General features: G+C 48.2%; 1 protein-coding gene across 2 annotated transcripts in view; it reads right to left on the reverse strand.

The window, feature by feature from the left end:
- Window positions 1-12927: 12927 nt before the first annotated feature.
- The window catches only part of TENT4A (terminal nucleotidyltransferase 4A), a gene marked incomplete at its 5' end in the record, with an annotated part of 44346 nt that continues 37602 nt past the window's right edge, over window positions 12928-19671 (reverse strand). The window contains 5 exons of one of the 2 annotated variants that reach the window (XM_081090083.1): window positions 12928-15198; window positions 16508-16672; window positions 17715-17873; window positions 18319-18491; window positions 19151-19251. In XM_081090083.1, the coding sequence (XP_080946209.1) occupies window positions 15007-15198; window positions 16508-16672; window positions 17715-17873; window positions 18319-18491; window positions 19151-19251 (790 nt within the window). In that variant the 3' untranslated portion in view covers window positions 12928-15006. Of the gene's footprint in view, window positions 15202-16507; window positions 16673-17714; window positions 17874-18318; window positions 18492-19150; window positions 19252-19671 lie in introns of both variants that reach the window. The other variant, XM_081090082.1, reaches the window with a different exon arrangement.

Here is a 19671-nt window from a genome sequence, read left to right on the forward strand (position 1 = left end):
CAGCAAACTGCGGCTAGTGAGCCACATGCAGCTCTTTGGCCCCTTGAGTGTGGCCACGAAGTTTCAATCGCACTGTATGTGCGCGCCCCCATGTGGTATTTTGTGGAAGAGCCACACTCAAGGGGCTGCAGTTTGCGGACTACTGCCTTAGGACAATTTGTGTTAATAAAAAGCAAGGGGTCCTGAGACAAGGAGAACTTATTTCCTTTAACTAAGTCTTCTCTGGCTCCCTAATGCCTTTCAAAATTATGTTTCATCTCTGAACTCTTTATTAAGTTACACACAGCCCTTCCCCAGATTGCTGAACCCTTCTAGATGCTGGATCAAGAACCTCAGCATTCTACCAGACAGAAACTCTGTTGTTAAGGTCCTCACTCAGTTACAATGGATCGACTAGCCAAAGGGTCGTCAGTTCTCCAAGGTTGGTGCCCAGTTCATGTCCTCAGGAGGAACCATCTGAAGTGGCTCAGAAAGACCTCATCTCAGCTCCTTGAGCCAAGAGCACACGTGGGCATGGGCTTGGCCTGCAGCCAAGAGCTAGGGTGAACGGGTTGGGAGCAAATGTAGCTGTTGCTGATAGCGGGATCAGCAATTCACATACTGCTCACCTGCAGTGGTGAGGGAAGGTTTCCAATCTCCAAGATATGTCGAGGACTGGCAAGTCTAAGAGTATAGACAACCTCTTTCTCAGGGGTGAGTTTTATAAGATGCCCATCTCCACTCCCCAAGGTCAAGGATGGATCCCATTCTTCTAGAAGACCCCCATTCAGGAATCTTGGGTCTATTCCCCCAATAGACATGCATCATCAATGCACTTTCCATTAGGTTCTGATAATTGGTCAGTGACTAGCAATGAGGGAGTCATCATTGCAAAATGACAGACAAAAGTGTCAACACTTGCAAAGAACGTGGACATTTGATAACCTCATAGTTCTGGTTTCAATGTGTGAGCGAAACGACTTGCCATATTATCCTAAAAAGACCCTTTTCAAATATAAAACTATTTGTAATCTCGATTTTGATTTTGAGCTTTCCCTATGCCATATGAAGAAAAGCTCCCACCTTAAAATTACCTTTGCCAGAGAGAGTTCAAAATGGAGGAGGGGTGTACGGTAGCAGTTAATAATTTAGCATCTAGGTAACATCTGGCACCTGCAACTTGCTTGTCGCTCAGCTTTGCTCGTTACGGCTCACTCTCACTGCAGGTAGGGGTCAATGTGATTATTTTGGCTTTCTCAGAGAAGCGGGTAAAATAGCAACTTGACACTCCTTAGAGAAAGATAGCATAGCAGCAACTAAAGCAAGCAATAAGGGACAACCCTTTCATTCTATAAGAATGCCACTTTCAAAAGTTGTTAATAGAGAGAAGTAAATTTCGTCAGCTGTGTTAATAAGAGAGTGCTGGTGTTTGTTTTTCTTCTGACTATATGAGAGCCAGATAATCAAAATATGTATCTAAAAATACAACCAGCAGTAAAGATCAAGGCAAGCCACTGCTGGAATTGGTACTTTGGGACATAGCTTTGTTATTTGAAAACAGAGAAATGTACATGTGTGTGTGTTCTCCATTTTGAAGAGATAGGCTGGAAGGCCACACACCATCATAAACATGAAGCATGTGTTCACTCGTCAACATACAGAGCCAGCACCCAGCAAGTGCATTGGCCAGTCTTCTGCACTGGGGTGAATGTGAGAGGCTAGCCAGGAGCAGGGAGACTCATCTCTGCTGTGCTGAGCCCCTGCCTTTGGCACCGTGTGTGTGTGTGTGTGTGTGTGTGTGTGTGTGTGTGTGTACACTGCCCCCTGCCTGCGGTGGAGGGAAATGCATGAGCCCGATGAGGAGTGGCACAGTGGTGAGCACAGAAGACGGTGACTTAGTCTGATGGAAAAGGGAAAGGCGTCCCAGGGAAGTGACCTTCGGCTGACATCTAAAGAGTGAGAAGGTATTACCCGGGAACAAAAGGAAGAGGGACTAGCATGAGGTGGCTGCTGTGTGAGTCACTGGAGAAATTGCAGTGTTCAGAGTGGAGAGAATGAAGATGCAGAGACAGGAGGTGAGGAAAACACTGACCTCCAGAATCAGAGAGGCAGGCCTGGGAGCCGATGGCGTCCACAGAGGCCAGGACTTAGCAGCTTGGGCTCTGGAGCTGAGCCTGACGGCCACTTAGGGGCAGCCACCATTGATGAGCCCTCGGGGACTTCTGTAGCCCTCTTCCCTCACCTGTAACCTGGTATCTGGAGGAGCTGTTGCAAAGATCCAATGTTCTGCTGTATATTATATGCAACTCGATTATTTCATTAACGCCTGTACGGTCCCACTCCTGACATCTTCTTACCACCTGACCTGTATTCTGTGGGGCACTGCCCTCTAACAGTCCGGGAAGGGCACCCTGATTAAATGACTTTGGGAAACACTGCACACTGGCACACTAAAGAATCGGAAAGTCCCACAGCTTAAAATAATTAACGTGCTTAACTTAGTGTGTACAGAAATTAATTGACTACCGATCCCATGCCACTCCCTTTTTGCTGGAGGCAATGCTATCACTTATTAATAATCTAGATCCCTACGTCCCCAAAAGTTCCCAGCGAGGACGTTGAGAAGCGCCAGCCAAGAGTGATTTTGGTCTCTGGCTTAGCATTTGGAAGGCTACAGCTGAGCAGTTTCAATGTTGTTATTTAGAAAATAAATTATCTCAAAGCTCCCATTCATCCCGCACTCCCAAGTATTCCTCATTTCTCAGAACTTTTTCCTGACCCATTCCTATAATTTTCAATGTATCCAGGCAGTGACTTTTGGGGGAACAAATCTGTGTCACTAGAACAATAAGACCTTGTTAGCATCATTTCTTCTGAGCCTCAGTTTCCCCATGGGTAATTCTTGGTGTCAGACTAAGTAATCTGAAAGCCCTTCACACACTAAGATTGTACAATTTTATGTTCACATCTTTTCACTCTGCCCTGGCTGGTGTGGCTCAGTTGGTTGGAGTGTTGCCTCAGACACCAAAAGGTTACAGGTTTGATTCCGGAACAGGGCATACCCACGCTGTGGGTTAGATCTGAGGTCAAAATTTCTCTCTCACATCAATGGTTCTCTCTCTCTCTCTCTCTCTCTCTCTCTCTCTCTCTCTCTCTCTCTCTCAAATCAATAAACATATCCTTAGGTAAGGATTAAATAAATAATCTTTTCAGGTTACCTGATGTGTGTTCGTAGGTGGTTATTGAGACCCAGCTGGTCTCAGGATGAGTGGACAGACATACAACCATCCACAAACGGACGGATCCCCGGCTCTTGTCCTTCCTGATGTTGTCTGTGCTGACCATGATTGCTTTTGTAATGTTTTATGTCTCCATTTTTTTTAAAACTCATTAAATGTAGCCCAGCTGGAGCTGCTCGGTGGTTGAGCATGGACCTGCGAACCACGAGGTCACCGTTTGATTCCTGGCCAGGGCCCATGCCTGGGTTGTGGACTCAATGCCCAGTGGGGGGCAGGAGGCAGCCAGTCAATGATTCTCTCATCACTGATGTTCCTATCTCTCTCTCTCTATTTTTTAAAGTGCAAATAGCTTTTTGTAAGCCCCCCTCCAAAAAAATATAATTAAATCGCAATAATTAATCCTCCAGAATAATTTTATGGGTTCCAAAAATAGCCCTTCCTGGAATAAAAATTGTTACTAAATCCTAGCATATGAAAAGGCCCTTCCTCTTATAAATATTTTATAAACATTTGTAAGTTTATTTGTTTTTATTGAGGATTTTTTATTATTATGATTATTTCTTTGTTTAAAAAGTCCTGACCCGTGAGCCTATCCTGTCCTGGGTCTGCAAGACAGATGATGTCTTCCTTCTAATCGCCTTGTTCTCCGTGACTCGGTTTATCTCACTGTGGAAACACAATTCCTTGGCAGGAGGACAGCTGTCCTGCGGCCGACGCCGCCTCCGGGCAGCGTGTCATGCTCACAGCCAGGCTCTGCCCTCTGGCCTGGCACTGCCACTACCCTCAGGTTTCTGCCTGAGACCACCCTCAATCGTGGGCAAGCAACAAGAGAGGCTCATTTGGGTTTGCAGTAGTCAGGGAAGGGCCGACCCCTCGCAGCCTGAGATGCCCATTCGTTTACCCAGCAGATGCACTGAGCATCAGTGATGGGTCACATGGAAGGTGAAACAGGAAGCTCGGTGTCCTCCACTCACCAGCCTCAGAGGGCGGTGCAAGCACAGGGCATCCAGCAGTTACGTTGAGTCTCCAGTTCCCATCTGTGTCCACTGCATTGAAGGCTCCGGGGCTCTGTGCATGCACAAATGTTACCTGGGAAAGTAATGCCTCCCATCAGTGAAGCTCAGCTCCGGCTCCACCTCAAAAATGCCAAGAGAGCTTTAAAATATTGGCATCCAGGCTAGACTCCACCCAACCAAATCCTAATCTGTGGGCATGGGCCCAACAGCAATGTTTTCTGAGTGTCCCAGGCGAATGAAATGAGCGGCCAGGGTGGAACGCTGACCACCTGGCTTTCTCACATGGCTCACATCTTACCTGCAATTCATTCCCATCAACCTGCCGCCGGCCCCTTGCAGAGCCCCGCAGGGATGGCCCTGCAGGGGTAAGTTCTGTTGGGGTGGAAGGGATGTGGGAAGAGGAACAGCCCATAGTGTGGGGCCTGCCTTAGAGAGAGGCTGGAGCAGGGAGACACCCCCCCCCCCGCCCCCTCCCGCCCCCCCCCCCCCCCCCACACACACACACACGCTCCTACCCTGCCTGCAGCCAGACACCAGCTGCCTGGAGCAGGAAGAAAGCTCTTCTGTCCGTGTGCACGATTTCCGCCACTGCCTTCAGCTCACATCCCGCGAGGTGCAGTTGCATAACCCAAGGAGCTGTTCTTAAAGTTCAAAGTCGAGATGCATCTGTCACAGCAGGAAACTCAGGATAAATTTAGTCAGGATCACAGCTCTCCGGCAGAGGTACGACTCCGCCTGGAGGGTGCTATGCATCCTGACACACAGATTCCTGGGCTGGAGATTCACACCCAAATATCCGACCGCAGCCAAAAACAAGTTAGGCAGCGTCTGGGCCATTTCCACCGCTCCGGGACGGGAGGGCTAGGGCTGTCGCCACACACTGTCTTTGGGTTTTCTCTGCCTCTAATGATTCCAGGGCTGGGCAGCTCCCTGGATGGGGCAGCAGGCTGGGCCAGGGTCAGCTCTTGGCAGCCTCAACTTTCTCAGCAGGTGGTGTGGGAGACTCTGCCATGACACTCCTGTGAAGGCTGGTCTCTGGGCTGGGCTGGAGACCCCATGGGCTCCCCCCTCCTGCAAAGCCTCCCTGCCTCTGGGGTCCTGAGAGCACCCCTACTGCTCCAGGGGACCCAGGCCTGGCAGGTCCACCCAGCGTCCTCTCTAGGCTCTTCTGTGGAGCCAGGAGGGAGCAGAGCCTGGGGGAGTGGCCCAGCTCCTCCTGCTCATCCTCGCTCCCTGGGAGCCTGGGGGGGGGGGGGGTGATGGGGCAGCATGGCTTTGCCCCCCACCTCCCATCCCCACAAAGCTCTTTCCACAAGTAGAGACATTTGCCCCCTCACACTCCTCTTCTCTCAGAATCACCCCCGAGACCAATCTACTTGGCCGGGTGAGGTTGGGCATGATGAATAAAAACCTACTAGTCCTCTAACACTTGACCTAAGAAAAATGATGGGACAGTTAAAAATCACACAACTGCCTGACTAGGTGGCTCTAAACCACAAGACAGCCAAAATATTGGCATCCAGTTCTAGTTTATTTTAAATGGAGAGAAATGTTTCATTAAATTCTAAACTAAGTTATTTTCTGAGCCTTTTTTAAAAGTAAGCATTTGCTACCTAAACTTTAAGATGCTTAATATATGCATCTCTTCAAACCAGCTGACATGCTAAAATACAAATCAGATAAAATTGGGTTGCAATTATTGACTTTAAAAATTATTCATATTATAATTCCTCTCCCCAGGATCTGTGACTCATTGTGGCAATTAAAAATATAGATTTTATTTATATGAACGCTGAGGCAACATAACGTTTACATAAATTAATGAATAACACCATGTTAAAATGTCTTATATATATGAAGCAGTATCTTTATTCAAAAAAAAAATCTATAAATCACAGAAAAGATTTTACTTGGACTTATATTTAAGTAATGGGGAAAAAAGAACTTTCCACTAACTCGTGTTGCATATGTGCACAAAATTGTTAGGTCACCTTTCATTACAGGAGACACCCATTATCTTCCAGAACATCTGTGTGCCCCCTCCACTCCCCTCTCTGGCCTGTGTTCTCTGTAGCCTGTGGGATCACACGACTCACCAACCACCTGCCAACTTTCCAATCCAGTGGCCCCTTCACTCCTCAGCTCCGTCGCCTTCTCTGAAGCCTTTGTCATGCTGGCAACAGTCTCCTCCGGGACGTGGGGCCCTCGTTTCGTTTCTCTCGAGTCCTCCCCCTCCCACACAAGAACAGCGCATCACACCACGCTCCGCATAGCCCATCGCTGGTCTTTGCTTTCACTCTGAACTTCAGTGGTCACTCATGCCCACAGCTTCCAAGGTTACCAAGACCCTCTTCCACCCAGACCACCCTCCTCACGCCCCCTTCTCCCCCCCCCCCCCCCCCGCTCTCTCCCAGGCTCCTGCCTCACACTCAGCATGGCCAAACGCAGCTCATTATGTCCCCAGAAACTCTGAAACGGGTTCTTCCCAGAGTCCCCTTGCTAAAACACACTGAATCTATCAATTCAATGAGTCTGCCATAGGCATGCACACTCATGGGTGCTCACACACACACACACACACACACACACACACACACACTAAAAACTGTCCAAAGCTGGGGTTGCTGTGCAGTGCCTGTCATGACTCAGCTCCACCACTGAAGCCAGAACATGGCCCAAGAGTCTAGACGATAAGTAAACAAATGAATGTGGACGCGTTCTAATACAACTTCACAGAACTTTTATAAAACCAGGCAGCGGGCTAGATTTGACCAAGGGGCCATCAGTTACTAAACCATGCCTGAAAGTACACCAATGGATCACAGTGGTTATCTATGCCTGTTGGATTCGAGGTGGTTCTGATACTCCTTATATTGTCCTATATTTTCTAAGTGTGCTAATATGAACATGAACATCGTATTTGTGATCAGAAAAATGACTTAAGCTAATGGCAGTCATTAGTGGCTGGTGCCCTGATCATCTCTATTGATTGAGGTTTACTCCCCAGTGGAGAGAAAGATCCTTGTGGACCAAACACTGTTTACAAGGAACCTGGGATTGAATGGGTACCACTGGGCTTCTTTGAGGCTCCAACAGAGATTTTTATTCACTTTACTTCTTGTCCTTAATCTGTGCAGGCACTTGGGTGCAGGCTCACATACTCACACACACACACACACACACACACACACACACACACACACACAGATTTGTTGGGGGGGAAGTGGATGGAATTCTCTTTTCCAGTACGTTTCCCAAATGACTTTCTCATCTCATGGCGGTATGGAAGTCAAAGAAAATACTTTTATTTCTTACACTACACACTCAATAGGGATGAAAAAATGCGGCAGACTGGAATGCTTTCTCCTCACCACATCTGTTCCAGTGCGCACAGCACCGAATAAAGCACTGGTTTATTTAATGCCCCCAAGATCCCAGGAAAGGGGCCTTGGTGTCAGCAGCTGTGGGTGACGAGGCAGGAGGTGTGTAGGCACCACCCACTCCCCACCCCCACTGAGACCCCATTAGCCGGGCAGCATGGTGCTCCAGCTCAGCAGCCCAGGCGCCTGCACCCTGCTCCCTGTGGCCATCCAAATGCCCTGTTCCTTCAGCACGGCACCACCGTGGGGAGGGGTGCTGCCCGCCCACGCTGGCACTGGGTCAGCTTGAAGAAGGGCGAGTGAATGGCCCAGGTGAACAAGGATCACCTAACAAAACCCCACAAATGTGCCAAGTGCCCAGTGGGGGCCTGGCACCCAGTGAGCCGGCATAAAGACTGGCCCGGCCCTAACAGCGGTCAAGAGGAGGTCCAGCCCGTGTTGTGGAGTCTGTGTGCTCCAACAGGGCCAAGAGCAAGGCTGAGGCTGAGCTAAACGCTCCTGAATTCTCCACAGCCACACCTGTAATCCCCTGAAACCATAACAGCGAAGAGCCCGCATTTCTTCATTTATGTCAGAAGGGAAAGGTTAAGTCAGGATGAAAAGGTTAAGTTGGAAGGATTAAAAGTGTTCCTGTCATTTTCTAGGTCAGATCAGCTTTCACTCGGTACCTTGCCAAACAGACATTTAACTGAAAATTGTTTCAAGGGAAAATGTAATTATAAGAAGATAAAGTCAACAGCCCCATTGCCAGCCCCTAGGGGACTGTGTGACGGGTTCTCCGTGGAGTCTAACCAGGTGTGTGTGCCCGTAAGTAAACGCACGCGTGCTGGTGTGCAGCTCCCAGAAGCAGAGGCCTGTCCAGCGAGCCAGTGCCAATGTGGCTGACAGAGAGGCCCAGGGAGGGGCGAGGAGAGAGAAGGAAGCGAAGGTGAGGAAGCCTGCACCCTGAAGGCCGCGGTCAGGGGAGAAGGTTGCTGTGATGGAACCTGCAGAGCAGCTGGCCGTTTACAAAGTGCTTTTACTCTCCCAGTTCCGGGTCCAGGGGTAAGGTGCTGAGAAAGGTGGTTGTGGCCTTGCGGGAGCTCACACGGCCAATGAGGGAGGGCGATGGGACAGGACACGGTCCTCAACCCCCCAGCAGCTCCTGTTCTAGCTCCCAGACTGAGACCTTCTGTGGAAGAAGGGCACCCTGAAGGCAGGTCCTGCAGGTCCCTCCCAGCACGTGGGGCTCCTCATGACAGTCTGCCTGCAGGTTCTGTGGGGAGGGTGGAAGTCTGATTTCACCCACTTGGGTAACCCCCACCCCCCGCCCATGGAGCTGATGGGCACCTCCTGGGGCAGCAGGAGTGGCCCCAGTCCCCCACCATGCAGCCTCATCGTCACTGTTGGGATTTTACAGATATTTCTTTTTTTTTTTTCCATAGAAAAAATGCAGCCTTATTTCTCTGTTATTTTTTTAAACCTAAGCACAAGGTTTTTCAAATACTAACTTAATCTGCAGCCTACCTCAGGGGCCCTCCTCTCCCGGGAAGGGACCCCTCTGCCCCTTGGTGATGTGCAGGCCTGCAACCCCTGTGGGAAGGGGGGACCCACCAGCCAAGAAGGTTCCCAGGATGAGATAGTCTGCTCATGAGGCGAGAGCGCCCCCTGTCTTCTCTTGGTTGGACTCCGAGCAGCCAGGATGTCCTGAAGTGGGGTGTCAAGGGCAGATTCCCTGACCAGTCAGCAGCAGGAAAGGATGGAGGCCTGTGTACCTGCCAGGGAGACGGACAGGGCAGCAGACACACCCATACAGGAACTTGAGGTGAAATGAAATGAAACGAAGCAGAACAACAAAACAAATTCTTGGCAATTATCTGGCTTCCTCCTGGCTCCAACTTTTCTTCCTCCCATGCTGATTGATTGGCAGGCGCTCTGTCAAAACAAACAAACAAACAAACACCCCTCTGGGGTGGTGACACTCGAATAGGCTATGCTTCAGCTGAAAGGACAAAACACTTTTAAAAAAATGTTAGTACACATCTAGATTCCAGTTTCTCTAAAAAATAAAACTGGAGTCTTGACTCTATTTCCTGCTGCTTTTCTACACATTTTTTTTTATTATTATTCACTGAAGCTTTGCACTTTATTTGCTCCAGACTTTATCTGGCATGTGATACCAGAGCAGGGGGAGCAGGATTCCTCCCGTAAACCTTTGTCCAGCAAGGTCTGGGTGGCCAACATGGTGCTGAGCCTGTGAGGGACCCACACATGCACACACACACACACACACACACACACCTCAGAAAGCTCACAGAAAAATACTCACTATGATATTGTAAAAAAAAAAAAAATCATTTGGCCATTGAAGATTCTGAGCACGACACTAGATAAGAGAAAAACAACCATCTAGACCCCTCCATGTGGCTCTGAGGGAAGGAGGGACCCCATGGGCGTGGACAAAGGAGCCAGCCCTAGGAAAGATGGATAAAAAAGAAAAACAGGGGTTACCCCCTCCATACCTGCCAACACTCACCCTGTGCCCCTTGAGGGACGGGTCGCACAGGTGGAGACCTCCCACACTTAGGCAGGACCCCCTTGCCTGCACCAGACCTACCCCTGGGCTTCTCAAACTTCATGATGAACTGGAAACTCAGGGCATGAAGAGAGGGACACCAGCCCCAAACACGTGCCAGCTGCTCTTTGTGCTGCACCCAGGACAGAGTGCAGCACCATTTAGACCAGACCATGCAATGTCACCTCCCGCCAGTGAGACACGCCCATCAAAGGGCACATGGACCCCACCCTTCAGGGCCTCTGAAAAGCAGCAGAGGTGGCTGGCCCTGCTGGGAGACCTGGAGGAAGGAGGCAGGCTCTGCCGGTCTCTAACGTCTCTCCCAGGCAACTCTCCCTGTCCCTCATCATCGTTTAGTTAAATAGAAGAGAGCAGAGGAGGCACTATGCGTAAGAGTGGCACAGTTACCTGCACATGGTAGCGAAGGAAAACATCCCTTTTGCTGAGGCGTCGCAGAAATAGGAAAAATGGTGCTTTCTGGCAGAGGCTCTCAGCAAGAGAATCAAGGCATAAAGTTCCCTGGATGCAGCTCTGTCTGCACCAATGAATTCACATCTCCGGAGGTGGGGCCCGGGCAGCCATACCTCCTTGGAGACACGCACACAGGTCTTAGAATTACTTTGTCAAGCACAGTGGCGCAGTGTGGGTTCCCACTAGCCACCCACGGGAAGGAATCAGCACAGTGTGGTGGCCAGGGGCTGTGCTGGGGCCTGAGATCCACTGGTCATTAGTTCCCAGGGCGCAGGAGGAATGCTCCCCGAGAGGGAGGGCCTGGAGAGGTCTGAGCCGGTGGAAGCTGCAGCTCAGAGTGAGGGGCCAGGTGGGCTCCAGAACCCCAGCTGCTCAGGGACGTGGGTGCTGATGGGAAGCACAGAGACCTGTAACCCACAGCACGCGGGGGTCTGTCGAATCCGGTAACAACATAGGCTGTATGCCCAGGGTTTTCATTTCACTTTTCAAGTGAATTCATTTTATTGTCTTTTACATGAGTATTGGTTCATGCATGACCAATAGTATGTTACAAAATAAGTCCTGCTGCCTCTCAATTGAGCATTTGAGAGGCAAGCATTCAGAGGGCAAGGGAAACCATGGCCTTCTCCATGGGAGGACACATGGCCCACCCACAGGTTGCCACTGCCACCTCCATGACGCGGCCACAGCTGTCTGAGGGTTGAAGGTGCAGCCTGGGTCTGTGACGAAGCTCCCCCCCCCCTCCCCGCGACCCCCTCCCCCCCCCCCAGGCCAGTGCTACCCTAAGGTGAGGGCTGAAGGCTGCCTGGGTGGCAGTGTGGTGTCCTGGAGAGGAGAGGATGGGGTGACTGGGACAAGCCCAGGGCTACACAGATGAGGAGGGGCGCACAGCCCTCACTCATGAGGGGGAGTTCGAAGATTTCAAGCTGAGAGGAGGCAGCAGCTCAGAGGAGCTTCCTTGCTGACAGGGAGCCAAGGCCAATGGCCAAGAGGAAATGAGAACGGGGGATGAGGGAGTTTGGACAGCGTGGGAGATAAAAGCAGTCACTGTAAAAGGGGCACAGAGGAGATGTGTCCTGTCTCTGCTCTGACACTCACTGCATTTCCTAGGCCCAGTTTCTTAGCCTCCCGGTGCCTCAGTTTACTCACCTGGAGATGGGAACCATGCCTGTGCCATGGGACCGGGCAGCCATTAAGCACTCACCAATGTCAGCCTCATCTCAGCGGTGCCACCTACAGGGTCTTGGCTCAAGTCCCCAGTATTCCTTACCCTGCCTTACCCTGCCCACGGGCTGAGGGGAGTAGCAGGGGCGAGAACCCAGGATTGGGGTCTTGCCAGGAGAATCAATTGAGAGACAGCAGGTGAGAGGCGTTACCATGAGGGGCTGCAGGTTTGTGAAGCATGGGCCCCGTAGCTGGATGAGGAGGCAGCAGGGGGACAGGGAGGACTGAACAGGAGGCCCAACAGCCCTACGTGGGTGAGTGGAGAATGAGGTCAAGTGACAGATGCTGAGGTCACTTTTCCAGGTGCCATCTTGATGAGGGCCAGCATCTTATAAACACTGACCACGAAACCCCAGTCCGACAGGAAATCACCCATTTCCTGAGCCCAGTGGGGCTCTCATCCATGCACACATCAGCACAGGTCACCGCCTGCAGCCACCGCACTTTCTGGGGCACACAGATTTCCTGCGACCTTGCGGAACGCAGTGCTGTGAGAGGCCTCAGTGGTCTCCAGCCGCACCTGCTCGGAGCACCCCCGGAAACCTCTGGAAGGACCGACTGAATGTGCAGTGTGCCGAGGACACCTGCCTTCACCACACTGTCCATCACTCTGGACACACAAAGGGGCCGTGTAGCCTGAGACAAGTAGTTGTGTCACTCACTGGTTTGTAAGAATTTTTATAAACTTCCTTTTTAAGTCTACACATAAGTTACATTTCAAGATACATATGTTATTTGACAGCTTAAAATGTGTCATATGTTTAAGTAATATAAAAGAAGAAACACATTTCATTTGGGAGTCTAAGTACATAGTATCCCAGAATCAGCCTCAGAAATCACATAGTATATCATTTGAATGGTTTGACTGAGCCCGTATCAGCACAGCATGAGAACAGACACTCTTCAATTCCGATTCTCTCATCCATAACTTGGAACCTCAACTAAGTTCTGAATTTGCTGAACCAATGGATGAAATCATTTTCCATTGCCTAAATTTAGAAAATCCCAGAATGTGAAACTGTAGGAAGCACCTTTCCCCTTGAAAGTTCACACACAAACACTACATGATTTCCAAAGTTTATTAAAAATCAAAGAATAGAAAAACTTTACATAAAAATATGTCAATTTTGTTGTTTGCACACAAAAAAAATTGAAACATGATATCCTTTGTGACCACAGTGGTAGCCAGGCCAATTCATTCCTTCACCATGACGGGGTGGAGCATGGCACCTGTGCGTGTGAATCGAGCTTTAAAATGGGCACCCATGGGACACTGGCCGCCGTCCCTGCAGAGGTGTCCTTAGTGTATAGGGTTACAGTCAATATTGCTAATATGTAGAGATTAGTACAGACCTACATATCAGTTTTATAAATACCTCTTTATCAATAGGTTTACAATTTAAATATTTTTAAATATTCTGATAACTTTCGATCATTAAGAACTGTAGACAAAATGTGCTACTCTATTCTGGAATGCCTCCTAGGGAAGCTGCAGTCACAGCTGGCAGCTCTCAATGATAATGTGGGCCAGTCCTGCTTAAAACCAAACAGACCGTAGACATTTTAAAGCTTGTCCTTGCTGGGTGTCCATCACATTCAGATATCACTCAGCATATCAATCAGGTGTCATGGTAATAAGTTTCTTGTCTCAACATACTCCACTAGTGGACTCCAAAGGCCAACCTCCCTGTAGTGTTCAGCGGGGCCAATACCCCATGTTAGAAATGGGAAGTCAGACCTATGAGATGCAGCTAAATCCCAGGACAATTGTAGTGTTCCAAAAACTCAGGGTTAGGCAGGATGGATATATTCTTGTTCAAAAAAAGGTAACAAAGACAGTGGTTGTCATGGCAGAATACACTTGCATAGTATACCTGTATGCTTCTCAAGTTGGGCGCCAGCCCTCCCAGCCCGACACAGGGCTGTGCTCTCCTGCAAGCATTAGGAATACTCCCCACAGCGAGCTGAGCAGCTGAAGCATTTTTCCTATATTTGCTGAGCAGCTGAAGTACTTTTCCTATATTTGCTCTTAACAGAACGAATGCATACTGCTATACAGATTCCTCAATGGAATCAACATAATTCCTTTCTCCACATTCCTAAACTGGGCACCATTGTCCGTCATGATCCTCACCAGCCCCATCATTACAGGCTGTTATTACTAAAGCCGACTGAAGCATGTAGTTCACATTTTTTTTTTTTTTTTATAATGTGACAACCTCTTCTCCCCTTAGAAAGTTATACTTCTGGCACTTTAAATGCTGGATTTGTTGTCTATTTTAAAAGAACCAAAAACCAAAACGTTAAAACTCCATGGTCAGAGCGAGACAACAGACAGGCTGGACGGCAGAACCGGCAGGCAGCTGGTCAGAGGCCTCGGGGGCCAAACCCCTTCAGAAAACTAGGGGGCAACTCGGCTCCTTCATCATAAATTGAGAGGCTTCCCCTCTGACCCAAATAATAAACATAAAAATAAACCCAAGCCCCCTCACTCATGGTGTTTGCAACAGTGCTCACCAGACAACCAGCCAACCCTATGAACCCAACTTAGAAAAGCAACTCGGGAAAGGACCTAAGCTTGTTTAAAAAAAATTCCCTCTTCCCTTAAATATAACTTATGTGAAAATAGGAAATTAAATAAAAAATATCTGAGTTATTGCACAAATGATAAGTTTTCAATATTTACATAGAAAAACAGTTCTGAAACTTGAAACAAAACGTGAGGGCAGTAAAACAATGTGACCTCCATCCATCCGCCGAGGAAGAGCCGATATGGGGTTGATCTCTGTGGCTCTGACAAACGTAAGATGAAAACACCCAACCTCGAAGGAACAGACACAGCTGAGAAACAAACGCCCAAGCCGACTTCACCCCCTGCAGCTCCAGGTCCAGACCTGCTTCTGGAAGGATCCTGGGAAGGCAGAAAACAGCGTCCACGTGGAATAAGGCTTCACAGATGAGCACAAGGAGCTGTTCTTTAAGATGGACGTGACCACCACACAAGGAACATGCAGAGTGATCAGCAACAGGCGTTTGAGGGGCCCGGCTGATGTGCTGGATGCTGGTCTCAGTTCCTGCCAGGCGCCGAGGCCACCCGGGTCAGTCTCGGAGGGGTGGTGGCCAGGAGGCGCCACCAGGAGCTATTATCTGCTGAGACTGACAGGCAGGCTGTCCCTCGTGTGCGTGTGTTTTTTCCTCCTCCAGCTGGTACGGTTATACTGGTGGTGTCCTCGGTTGCCCACAGGGGGTCGCACACCTCCACTGCCCACAGAGCTGTAGCTGCCACCTTGGCTGTGGTTGTGAGAGCCTTTCATGGCCAGCTTCATGCCACTGTGCTGCTGAAGAGATAAAGAGAAACAGCATGATAAAGAGTGGCTTGGGAACAAGAAACACCAGTGCCATGGGAGACTCGCCCATCCCAGCTCCTGTGAGCTCTGCCTCGGGGCAGTGAGCCTAAGCCATGAAGGACCTGGCTGGAGTGATGAGGGACAGTGATAAATGCAGCAAATACAGCCCATGAGGGCCCAGGGGAACACTGGCCTCAGACACTATACCCTGTTCCTACTGGAAGATGCCAGTCACAGCTCCTTCAAACACCTTGGCACTTCACGAGCACAGGAACTTCACAATGGCCCGTTATCTTATTATGCAACAGTTTCTAATGTGTGGGATCTGGACTTAGATGAGCCACAGGGAAATGGAGAAGGGCACTGGCAGGGACCCCGGGGCCTAGAAAGCAAATGAACTTTGAGCCCTGCCAGCCCACCTCGCCCTCTGCCAGGGTGCCAGGCAAAGCACTGGGATGGAGTGATGCTGCGGGAATGAAAAGTACTACAAAGAGCCACATCAATATCTGTTCTAAATTCTATTTGCTTCTTGAAAACCAAAGTTTTTAGCACGTAAATTGATGCATGGGAAAACAAAATATTCTTCACTTGCTTCAGTTTTATGCTAAAAATTTCACTAGACAAATTAAGAGAAATATATTTGGAAAGGAATTAAGCTATATTAAATTTTAAAATAATTTCTTAACACTTTTAAAGTTTTATTTGTTACAAGGGAAAGCAAACAGCTGAATGACCAGAAAACAAATTCCCTTTTAAAAAGTCTCTAGAGCCCTGGCCAGTTTGGATCAGTGGATCGAGTGTACGCCTGCAGACTGAAGGGTCCCGGGTTTGATCCCAGTCAAGGGCACATGGCCTGGGTTAAGGGCTCGATCCCCAGGAGATCTCTCTCTCCCTCTCCTTTCCTCTCTGAAATCAATAAAAATATACTTAGCCCTAGCTGGTTTGGCTCAGTGGATAGAGCATCAGTCCATGGACTGAAGGGTCCCGGGTTCGATTCCGGTCAAGGGCACATGCCCAGGTTGCAGGCTCGATCCTTAGTAGAAGGTGTGCAGGAGGCAGCCGATCAATGATTCTCTCTCATCACTGACGTTTCTATCTCTCTCTCCCTCTCCTTTCCTCTCTGAAATCAATAAAAATATATTTTAAATGTGTGTATATATGTGTGTATATGTGTGTGTGTGTGTGTGTGTATTTAAGTCTCTGGAATTCTCTCTTTGGCAGAGGTGGCAATTAAGCAACACCCATCATGAACCTGCTATGGTGGGTGCCAGGGGCTTGGGCCAGATGGGAGGCCTACCTTATGATACAGATGAGGGCTGGAGAGCGGGTTAGGAGACGCGGATGGAATGGCCGGGGAAGACATGTGGTGCACGGCCTTCAGTGCTGAAGTTCCTTCAACACCAACTTGTCTGCAAGGAATGGGGGCCACACCCAGGGTCGGCGGAGGTATAGTAAACCTAGTCTAGGGAAAGAACCAACAGAGACACCCATAAGGCGCAGAGCCAAAACAGGTCAACCATTCCAGGTCTGAGGCCCGGTTTGTGTTTGACTAGAACCTCACAAGATTTTGTTCTAAATCAGAAACATTTTATGTTCTGAAACCGCAATCACAATATGAAGTATAGCTAGTAACCCAAGTCAGAACGTTTCAATATTTATTAAGACCAAATAACAATTCAAAAACTACAGCCATCAGAGTAACTGTCCCTTGAGTCTCTGGAAACAGTCCATAGCAGCAACAGCCTGCAGCTGGCACCGAGGCAGGCGGTCCCTGCCCTCCTCCGTAGTTTAGGACTGCTCCTATTTCTGCATCACCGTTCTGTCACAGCACAGGGTGCTGGCGTGAAGCCTCAGACTTTCCAAAACTGCACTACTCACATCTTAGTCCTCTGCCCCACAGACCTCTGAAGAGTGTGACCCTCCTTGCACGTATCTATGTCACTTTACTAGTACACTCAATTAGAACCACGTTGGAGAAACTGGCTTTACTCTTTAAAGTAAATTAATGTGATGGGTTTTATATATATACATATTCAACTGATATATAATTGGGAAGTTGAAACAAAATTTCGTATTTTGGATATTGTCTTTCAGACTTCTAACTTTGTCTAAATTTAAAAAAGAAAGAACATATTCTAATAGCCAAAGTCCTATAAATATTGCCTGTGTGAAAACAATGTGAAAAGGTCAAAGTGTCTATTACACTTGGTAAAAGTGTAAACTCTGTGATCCTCAGGGGAAACAGGGACAAGTGTCCATTTCTGCCTGAGGAAAGCATCAGTCCCTCTCTCTGACACAACCCAGGACAGTGGTCTCAAGCTGGGTATCAATGTAAAGAATGACAGGAATTATATTCTATGAGACCCACAAATGAGGATAATTTCCTACGAGACAGAAATGTACTTTCCAAAGACCTTTAAAGTTCTTTTCCTAAATCAAAGTGTCAGCCACCCCTAGACAGTTCCTAAGGACCTATCACAGGGTGGGCACCAGTGGCCACATACCTGAGTGTTAGTTGTCATGACCAATGTTCTGGAAGTAGTGGACTGAGGCTTGCCACTCGGCATGGGCAAGGCGGTCGGCAAGCTGGCCAGCAGGGGAGTGGGTGCTTGCAGACTGAACTGGTAAACGCTGGGCGTTGTGCAGGGCGGGGTGTCGGAATCCTGTGAGCAGAAAGAACAGGGAGGGCTGTACAGAGGCGACTTCTTAAGGTCACGAAAGAAATGCCTGCAGCATGCTTGCTATGCAAGGTTGCTAGAATCCGCCCATTACTGCTGCTCAACAACAGGCAGCCCAAAGCTGCTCACATTTGCTTCATTTCAAAACTGAAGGAAAATGTAAAGGAAATACAGAAAGGATGCCTAGACTTAACTGTTTTATTTCCAAATAAGTTTTAAAAAAACTATTCAAGGAAGTCCATTGTAATTCTACCGTCAGTAGCATTACCATTTACAAGGGGCCACATGGGCCACTGAGAATGAGGCTCACAGCAGAGTGGGGACCACTCACTGCAGACCTAGGGTGGTGTCACATACACAGAGAGAGTGATAAAAACTCCCTGCTATGGATGCTTTCCACAGACACAGACCTCCCAGCTGACACACTCACAATGTCACTTCCAGAAAGTGAAGACACGGAAGACGCAGAGGAGCCCGAGGAGAGAAGCTGGGGGCAGGGCAGAGACAAGGTCAGGTGCTGGGTGTAGGGTGGCTCCGGGTCTCGGCGCTGGGGCTGCTCCCCATCACATGTGTTTATTCGCTCTTTTATCTTAATTCTATTGTCTGTGGAAGGAAAAACACAGCCTAGGTGAGTCATTTTTCTAGGAGCGCAGACATGTGGGCCTGATGGGATAGCCACCAGCCACAGATGTGACTGAGCCTTAAAATGATGCTAATGAGGCTGACAAATTGAATTTCTAATTCTATTTAATTAATTTTTAAAATTATATTCTAGTTATTAGAAAACATTTAAATATATCTGAAACAACTTGCTATGTAAAAAGTTTTCAACTATACATTTTATGAAATCTAAACACAGATCAAATATTTCTGGTGGAAATTTAACATGCTAATTGGGATATGCTATAAGTATAAATACACACTGGATTTCAGCTCTTGTATGAAAGAAGGTTCCAAAATATCTCAATAATTTTTATATTGATTACATTTTGATATGTTAGTATTTGAACACTAAATTGAATAAATCATATTATCATGTTTTACATTTTTTAAGCAGTTACTAGAAACTTTAAAATTCCATGTGGCACACATTATATTTCTTCTGCGTAGTGCTGACCTAAGTCTTATAGTTTTAAATTAAACTCTTAAAGAAAAACTAGGTATTTTTCTTAGTGTGAACAATGTCCCAGGAAGGAACAAAGGGGGTACTCCTGCATGAATGGTCAGAAGGTGACAGGTGACTGACTAAATTAATTTCTCACCAAGGTCGGGAGCTGGGTGGACCTTGCTGCCCCACTTCTCCTTGATCCACCGCCGGTAGTCAATCACTTCCTGAGTTACCTTGATGATTCTTCCTAAAGTACTACAAAAGGACAAGGAGGGACATCAATATAGCACAACAGGACTGTGAAGCCATGAACCCTTTTCACTGGCTATTTATACTTTTAACAAAATATTACTTTCCTAAGTGAAATACAGGAAAAAAGCTAAAATAAGTTTTAAAAATACATGGCTTCTGATGTTTGAGCCTAAACGTACTTTGAGATCACAGCAGAGTAAAAGTGGATTCATTTATGTAGAAGTTCTTGAACCTAAATGATCTGCAAAAGACTATTTAAATCCTATGCCTAAGTAGGGAAGTCCACCCTCCTCACCCGCCATGATCACAAAGGTCTAAAATTCCCACTTCCCCTGCACGGTGAGAATGGGAGACAGTGCACCCACCACAGGGCCCCAAAGTGCTGCCTGAAAACACTGAGTGGACTGAGGCACAAAACCCATG

Source organism: Myotis nattereri, assembly GCF_964212035.1.
Source record: "Myotis nattereri genome assembly, chromosome: 4".
In the NCBI taxonomy this organism is placed as follows: Eukaryota; Metazoa; Chordata; class Mammalia; order Chiroptera; family Vespertilionidae; genus Myotis; species Myotis nattereri.